At 36.9% G+C, this 8738-nt stretch overlaps 1 protein-coding gene across 2 annotated transcripts; it reads right to left on the reverse strand.

Annotated features, from left to right (window-relative positions):
• Positions 1-1079: 1079 nt before the first annotated feature.
• Positions 1080-5868, reverse strand: LOC132176223 (G-type lectin S-receptor-like serine/threonine-protein kinase RKS1). Of its 2 annotated transcripts, XM_059588367.2 has the most exons (7): positions 4138-5867; positions 3160-3288; positions 2548-2756; positions 2239-2449; positions 1912-2149; positions 1559-1709; positions 1080-1478 (listed from the first exon to the last, which is right to left on the reverse strand). In XM_059588367.2, the coding sequence occupies exons 1-7, from the start codon at positions 5411-5413 to the stop codon at positions 1179-1181; spliced, it is 2514 nt and encodes an 837-aa protein (XP_059444350.2). In that variant the 5' UTR covers positions 5414-5867; the 3' UTR covers positions 1080-1178. The 2 variants fall into 2 exon arrangements, with proteins under 2 accessions (XP_059444350.2, XP_059444351.2); XM_059588368.2 differs by lacking the exon at positions 3160-3288 and having other exon boundaries at positions 4138-5868.
• Between the last annotated feature and the right edge of the window lie 2870 nt (positions 5869-8738).

Below are 8738 nucleotides of genomic sequence, written 5' to 3' on the forward strand. Positions count from 1 at the left end.
CAAAGATCATTTGGATATTTTTCTATGGAGACATGGTTTACTTAGTGAATTGACTATGTTCAAATGACGGGCTACATCATGATCTGACCATTTACCAATAAAGGGATATATTGGAAAGAATGAAGGTGCATTCATCGATAGGTTTTTATTATTTTTATTTACTTTTTCAATTCAATCTAAATGAGCCAGACCTAGTCTTGATAAATGTTCATTCGAATAACACCTGTGAAAAAGCTGGCCTGATAGCCTGATACTCCTATTGTGTTACCAAGCATTAGGAATGATACATGAAGCTCATTAATCCTATAATTCCTGAGAGACTAGAAGGTTGTTTGAGAGAAAAGAAAATCATTATTTAGAATGTTTTGTACCATATTCATCCATGTGTAGTTGATTATTCATAGTAGTGCTAGTGCATGCAAATATTAAAATTTCAAGAATCATCGTCAAAGTCCATTTTTGATTAGTTACAAGTTTTGATGAGAGCACCGAACATTGATTTGTTAGATTTCTATATACCACATCACTATCCCACCATTATCTTACAATGGTGGCATGATATTGCCAATCCACCTTTAGATAATCATTGTTAAAAAATAAAAAATAAAAAATCAATAGTGAATTGGTATACCACGTATAGTAAGATAGTGGTGTGATATGTATCATTACTCTTGTATAATAATACATTGGAACATTGGCATTGCCCAGATTTTTCTTTTTACCCAACTCTCCCAACTTTGCCAGGCTGAATGCTTGCTGGTTTTTAGAAAACAAGGAAAGCTTGGTTTGTTTGTGCATAGAGCAAATAAAATTTATCAAGAAGCAATTAGTATTGGTTCAAATTTTGGTTAATGACATCAAAAGAACAAACTTGACGGTGTTATACATATTTAAAGTTCCATTCCAATTCTTAACATTGATTGCTTTGCCCACACAACATATCCAAAAAGGTCAGAGTCTACAAAGGATTTTTAAGACCCAATGTTTTCCATGTTGTTCCTCCACCCTTATTGTTAATCTTGTTTTGAACTAGTTTTGAAGTTCAAGTTCTCTTGGTAATGATCTTATATTATTCTATATTCACACAAGAAAAATATCAATATACAATAGATTTACAGGAAGTTAATCATATGCTGTAATAACATATTGGTGCACTGAACCTAACAGTCTATATATGGTTAGCGAGCATTAATCATAGTAATTGTTACTTCATTTACAGAATTAGCTCCTTCACTAATTGATCTATCTCTACTATTGTAAGTGCTCTTCAGGATAAATGCAGGTTGTTTTGGATAAGCAAGAGTTGTGTCATTACCCAACATGAAAACAACCACTGACATGGTCGGCCTATCTTTTGCATGTTCTTGCACACACAAAAGCCCAATTTGAATACATCTCAAAATTTCCTTAGCATATTGCTCACCCAGTGATGAATCAACCATTTCCATGGCTTTGTCTTCTCTCCATAGGTCCCAAACCTACAAAGAAAGTAATCATCATATTAGGTTAAAACAACATTACACTAATTTGATAAGCCATTATTTGCATGTGTTCTTACATGCCCAATCAAATTTGAGGAGGGACCATCATTATAATAAGCACTATTCTTTTTGCCAGTAATGATCTCCAGCAACAAAACTCCAAAGCTATATACATCAGACTTCACTGAAAATAGCCCCTGCATTGCATACTCTGGTGACATATAACCACTGCAGTAACAAAATGAAATTATCAAAGATAGCTCTATGTTTGGGCATTAATATAGCGCATAAACTTTCTACAAACACAATAGAAAAAAGAATTACACAGTCTTTTTAAACCCTTTGAATTTGTACTTTTAACACATATAAAAATGGAAGTCACCTAATAACATGAAGTCTATAATATATCTTTATTTTGTAACACACTTACTATGTTCCAACGACACGATTTGTATTTGCTTCAATTTGGTCCCTTCCAACGATTCTAGCCATACCAAAATCTGCAATTTTTGGATTTAATGCATTGTCAAGTAGAACATTGCTAGCCTTTAAGTCTCTATGAATAATTCTTAATCTTGAGTCTTGATGAAGATATAAAAGCCCTCGAGCAACCCCACAAATAATTTCGAAGCGTCTTCCCCAATCTATCAATGACCTTTTTGTTTCATCTGAATGAAGAGATAAGAACTTAGAATATATGCTTATGTTTGTAATGGGAGACCATTTTGCAAGAAGTTTATGTGAAAAGTAGACATACGAAAAATGAAAAAGTCCAAGCTTTTGTTTGGCAAGTACTCGTAGATTAACATCTTCTCTTCTCGATGAACACAATAACCTAGAATCCTCACAAGGTTCCTATGTTGGAGTTTAGCAATTATTGTAACTTCATTTTTGAATTCTTCAACTCCTTGTCCGGAATACTTTGAAAGTCTTTTTACTGCAATTTCCTTCTGATTATCTAAGAGACCCTGAAAGTAAAGTACAAATTTTTTCGGTTATGATGCATGGAAACATCACATGAATTGAAATTATGCAAATTTCGAAACTCTTTCAGGGAGGGTAGTACCTTATAAACTGAGCCAAAACCTCCTTCTCCAAGCTTGTTAGCATCAGAGAAATTATCTGTGGCTGCAACTATGATACTTAGATCAAAGAATGGTAAATCTGAACTTCTTGTACTCTCATCGAGCTCCCTTATACTACTTGGAGATTCTTGAAGGTATGTTGAACTTGAGGTAAGACTAAACATATTTTTGCTTTCCCTGCTTCCTCTTCCTGTCATCAAACGTAGTTACAAATATTTCAGGAGGTAATGTTTGTGCAATTATGAATTCCAACACAAAAAGAAATACATTAAAAGAAAATAATGAAACAGAGGAATAGAACAAGCTGCAGAATTCTACCTTATAATTTTCCATTTTTATCATTGGTAGGATGAAATGAGTTGGGTTTATAGTTCTTCTGGTAATTGATTGATTATGGCAGTAAAAACTGTAACTTTCTTTCTTGCCTCCTCAGTTACCAAACTAATTATTTTTTAATATCTGATTATTGGTTTACAACATAAAGTCACCTTGACAGCATTCATTAATTACCAGGCTTAGAAATAAAGAAATAGATGAATAGAAAAAAGGAATAAAAACTGGTTCAAATAAAATAGTGAAAATAGTTTACTTACCTCTTTTGTTCTTCATTACCAGCCAATATCCAATGGAGACCAAAAGAAGCAACATTACAGCAACAGAAACTGTAAGAACTGCCAATATCTTCTTGCTCCTAAGAAGGCCTTTTTTCTTTGAATATTGAGCTAAAATGAAAAGAAAAGAAAGAAAAGAAAGAAACTGTTAAAATATTATTAAATTATTACATTTTTTTTATTGATTTAAGTTTTTTAAGATAAATGGTGATTTAACCTGCTATCAAAGCAACTGTTTTGAGTACAAAAGAGTTTGAACTCACACATAAGGAGAGTGTTCAATATTAATTAAATACTTAAATATACATTTTTTTTTTTTATTATTCCTATAAATTTTTAGCATAAATGGTAATTTAACATAAACATTATTTGTAATGGCATCATAAATCGAAGAGGGTAATTGAACATAACCGGTAAATATTGATGAAAATTGCAAGAAAAAAGGGAGAGGAAGAAAGGAATATGGGTTTAAGAGAATGATTGGGATCTCCTATTATTAGACTCTTCGAATTTTACATAAATTCAAACAGCCTAACAGGAGATTGCGGGCCAAACTGTTTTGAACAAGTGAATCTCGCATCTTAAACTATTTGAAGCAGGTGAACTCCGCGGTCCCTCTTTCTTAAGCTATCAAAATTTCAATAAAATTGAGGAAATCTAATAGCATCATCCTCATCCTAAGAGGAATGCATGAAACGGTCTTCATTGTATCAAAAAGATCAGATGGGCCATGTGTGACATATAAGGACATAAAAAAATAAGGAATACATCAATACAAGTTTAGAAAATCTTACAAAAATCCACTTGTTGCTGATGGGTTAGAATCCAAGTCAGAAAAAAAAAAAATATATAAAATAGACATTCAGATAACATTTTCCAATTCAATTAGACAAAAAAAAAAAAAAAAATTCCAATTCAAAAAACAGTGAGAAAGAAAAAGTTATGAAAATGGAAAATTACCTAGCACAACGGCATCCACACGTATGTATAATTCTTGTCCTGCATTGGAGTAGACTCTAGTGTCCACCAAGTCCCCGTGCCATGCCAAGCACCCAATCCCTCCCCTTGTCTCGTCTGCACTGGTGTAAGCTGTACAAGAACAATTCCTCAAGCACTCCTGCCTACACTCCTCCAAACTCAGATTCATGTCCGCACGTGCTATTGAAGTATCCGGCACCTTCACACGTGCCAACTTCACAAACCCTTCTCCACTGCCGCACGTGGATACTCCCCGCCTCCTCACACACCCGCCCGACCCGTCTCTCAAGTACCAATCACGGGTCGAATTGGGTTCAAACCCTGGTAAGCATGTGCACTTAAACTTTTCTGGATTGTATGGGTCGCAGTAACTATTTGGACCGCACTCTTCGTACATATCGCACGTCTCTTTCGGAGCAGACCAAAACACGACCCATCTAGCCTCACGCCACGTGGACCGATCAACGATTCCTGATTCATTCAACACCATTCTAGTAAAAACTCTAGGGTCATTTACACTATACACAATCGCGACCTCATCTTGATTATTCACGTAACTGACGTTGAAAATAAAATTATTAGTCATTTCGGGTACACCGCTCCATCTTTGGCCGGTCCAAGGCCCGCCCCGCCACGATGGAGTTCCTCCCTTGTTTAGGAACAATTGTGGGTACCCAATTGGGTCAATCTCGTATGAGCAGTTTCCGGTTCCCGGGTCATCTTCGGACTTCCAAGATGTTAGGTATCGGCTGAACCCGGTTTGCCGGTCCAGCCCAAGTTTCATCAACGGAAGCAGAGTATTGGTGGGATAGTCGAAGCTCTGCCATGTAACCCTTCGGCTGTCTCGTAGAACCAAAACAAGATTTCCAGAATCTAAGAGTTGAGCCATAGAATTGTTTGTGGTTGAGATTGAAGCGTTTGTAGACCAGATTGCGGTGCTTCGATTTTGGCTGTTAAGGACGAGGTTTCCATGGCCGTTGATGGAGAGGACTCCGGAGGTATCATTGAGAGGGATGTCTCTGTTTGCCACCCACACAACGGTTTGTTGAGGAACTTTGTTATACCATATTCCGATGTAGCGGCGGCCAGACTTTCCCGGGCTGAAAAACCCAAGTGCGAAGGTTTTTCCTTTCGAAACCAGGATGTCACCGTCTTTAACGGGCTGGTTCGGGGAAATGGTGTCAAGGGAAATGCAAAATCGGAAAACAAGTAGGGAGAGAAGCAACGATGTATTCAATAACTCTTTAGCCGGATTCATGGTGGTTTTTCCGATGAAGATTATAGGTTGGCCAACAAGATTGCTGTGTGTCGGTGGGATTGGGTTAAGATTAACGATCAAACTGAACTTGAATAGGGGTAATTAACAGAACTCGAAAGATTCAGGAGTACTAGAGTCTGGGAAGTAGGTGAGATATTTAATAAGTAAGGTGCACAATGGAAGAAATAGAAACCACCATGAGAATGGTTTTTCAAGGAAGCTACTTCAACAGTTAAATGCATGATCGTATGTTTAAGGATGGAGTAATGCCACGTCTTAGAGAGTGCGAAAGAGAAAGTGAGGAAGTGATACTCTGTTCAGCATTACTCTTGAGGTTAATGTTGCTACACTTACGAAGGCTTTTTACAAACAAAGCCTTACAAACTGACGTGGCAAGGAAAATGACAAAAAAAACTTGGGACCAAGCTGCCCGTGAGAGGCCAAGCTGCCCGTGAGAGAAATCAAGCAAAGTGTCACAAACCCAGATGAAGTTCGCGGATCTGAGCCTGTTTCTACTTGTTCTCTGCCTTCTTGTACTGTAAATACAGAAAAGAAGAGGCTGAAAGAGTTCTTGTCCAGCAGTTTTGATGTGGAAGAAAAGGCTCCATCAAAATCTTTCTGGCCACGACCCGCACGCTGGGTCTGGCTGAGACCCGTCGTGGGTCTGGCCTAGACCCACAGCGCACGGCTGGTCGCGGCCAGACCCAGTCGTGGAATTGATCCATACCTCTCTTGATTTGTCCTCCTTTCACCGTGGGTCTCTCTTGATTTGTGTTGCAAAATAACATCCTTGGCAGATCAGTGTGAAAATTATGCGTTATGCGGTGGATAAGCTACCTACAACGTCAAGAACTCTCCTGTATGTTCATGCTTGGAAAGATTCTTCCAAAACAAAAGCAAACTAACCCAAAAATAAATCCATACCTCTCTTGAGTTGAAAATTATGCGTTATGCGGTGGATATGCGATGTGAGGGATGAGAAGAAGATAGGGAGACCGTGGGTGTGAGGGATGAGAAGAAGAGGGGGAGGGAAGGAGTGAGGCTGGCGGTGTGGAGATGAGAAGAAACAAAGAAAAAGAAAAGAATCAGACCCCCGCTGGGTCTGGCCGAGACCCAGCGGGGTCAGGCTAGACCCTGGCGGGTCTCGGCCAGACCCAGGCGTGGGTCTAGCCGCGGCTCAGCCTGGTCTCTCACGGGCAGCTGATCCCAAATTTTTTTTTTTTTTTTTGTCTTTTTCTTTGCCACGTCAATTTGTAAGGCTTTGTTTGTAAAAAGCTTTGTAAGTGTAGCAACTCTCGTGTTTCAGTACACGTCTTTCTGTCTTGTCAATTTTACATCTTTTAAGACAATTTGGCATATTCTCGCTCAGTATGTTAGAGTTCACGTTTCATAAAGAAAGAAGTTGTTTTTAAAAAATTAAGATTTTAAATATTAATTTATAATTTTAAAAGTTAAAATGCGATTTTGTCAAACATTTAATTACATTTTCAAACAAACATATTTTTAAATCGTTATTTTTAAAATTGTAAACCCAATTGTACCATAAAAATAAGAGTGACTTAATCGCATTTAGTACAAATTTCTTTACAAAATGGCATGATAGTTTATGTATCCTTAATCAATTCATCAATTATAAATTGCTACGTCAATTTGTATGAAAATTATAGTAAAAGACGTGTACAATCTCAAATATTTTCCAAAAACCAATCATATTCGTGAGGGTTAAATAATATGTTTCATATATTCAATTACTTGTAAGATCCTTTAATTCAATAATCAATACCGCTTTAGCTGGAAATGTGGTTTTCCTAATGAGATTAGATGTATAGGTCCCGACTAATCATATGAGGTTGCGGAAAGCATTGAAATCTAGGTGGTGGCCCAAATCTCCTAAAAGAAGAAATGTGACAAATGTCAATGCGAGTGAAGTGTGTAAATGAAACTAATTAAGAAGTCTTTTAAGGGTAGTTTAGTCATCTGAAAACCATACATCATGAAGCAGATGCTATTAGTTTGAATCTCTTTTTTGATTTTCTTTATCTTGGCAGACATGTAAAAATAATAATAATAATAATAATAATAATAAATAAATAAATTACTAAGAAAAGGAAGTAAATAATTACACTGGCATGGGATATGATCGTGGAAAAACTAGAAAGTTGCTTCTTAGTTGTCTAGAATTGATTAATTGGTGACCCAGGAGCAGCTTTAGCCACAAATTGGCGCAGGATATTAATTGCTTTGTATATGATATGATGTATTGATGTATCAATTTCTTGTTGGAACAGTGTGTTTTCATGACTTACCTAATATTGGCCACATTAATTATTTGAACTACACCTACCACTATTATAACTAAAGGTGATGGGGACTTCATATCAAATGCAATTTATTGTAACCAATTAAGAAAATGGCTTTTTGATTCTCGTGGGATATCTTAAATTTTCTTTCAAGGAGATTTTGATGTTAAATTTAGTCACGATTGATAGAGTTGCTCACTACCTGGCCCTCGACTTGGTCTAGGGTACTTGCAAAATAAAAATAAAAAACAAGGGGTAACTCATTAGAGATATCAACAGAGACACTTTGATGCTTAAGTCAATAAAATGTTTTCTACATATATAAAATGTTTTGTCTTCTGCCCCGAGTCTCGAGGTTTAAAGCAGCACCAGAACAATAAGCTTCACCTGCATCTCTTCTGCGAACCTCTTCCACTGAGAATCAAATCTCTGACGTCTTCATAGTTCAGTTTACTCTTTCCTACAGAATTACTCATAGCCATCCTCACGGCTTCCAGCTATTTGGCAAATACGCCAAGACGATCAACGTGCGAACCTCATCATCAAAATCAATTTTCACCGAGGACAATTGATTTGTGATGGTGTTAAACTCATTGAGATGTCATGCTATTGAAGCTCCTTCCGCCATCTTTAGGTTGAACAATTTATTCATTAAATGCACCTTGTTGTTAGCCAACAGTTTTTCATACATACTTGATAAAGCCACCATTAGACCTGATGTGGTCTTCTCCTTTACAACGTTGTGTGCAACTGATTTTGACAATGATAACTTGATAACTACCAGGGCTTTATAATCAAGAAGAGCCCACTCGTCATCATACATGTCGTTGGATTGTTCTCCCAAAAGAGGTTGATAGAGGTCCTTCCCATAAAGAATATCTTCAAACTGCACCTTCCAGTACTCAAAATCTGTGCTGTTGAATTTTTCGATTCCTATCTTTCCTTCTTCTACTGCCATCACTCCCACTCGAACCAAAAGCTTTAATACCAGTTGTTAGGAAATTAATCCTATTTCCAAGACCCGT

The sequence above is a fragment of the Corylus avellana genome, chromosome 3 (assembly GCF_965113065.1).
Source record: "Corylus avellana chromosome 3, dhCorAvel1.hap1.2, whole genome shotgun sequence".
Taxonomy (NCBI): domain Eukaryota; kingdom Viridiplantae; phylum Streptophyta; class Magnoliopsida; order Fagales; family Betulaceae; genus Corylus; species Corylus avellana.

Bases quoted from the DNA above. Each gene is read 5' to 3' on its own strand.
- LOC132176223 (XM_059588367.2), bottom strand. From the start codon at position 5,413: ATGAATCCGGCTAAAGAGTTATTGAATACATCGTTGCTTCTCTCCCTA. The intron at 2,757-3,159 runs GTAAGTAAACTA...GTTTGATGACAG, and splicing joins GGTAATGAAGAACAAAAGAG to GAAGAGGAAGCAGGGAAAGC. The intron at 1,710-1,911 runs GTAAGTGTGTTA...TTGTTACTGCAG, and splicing joins AATCGTGTCGTTGGAACATA to TGGTTATATGTCACCAGAGT.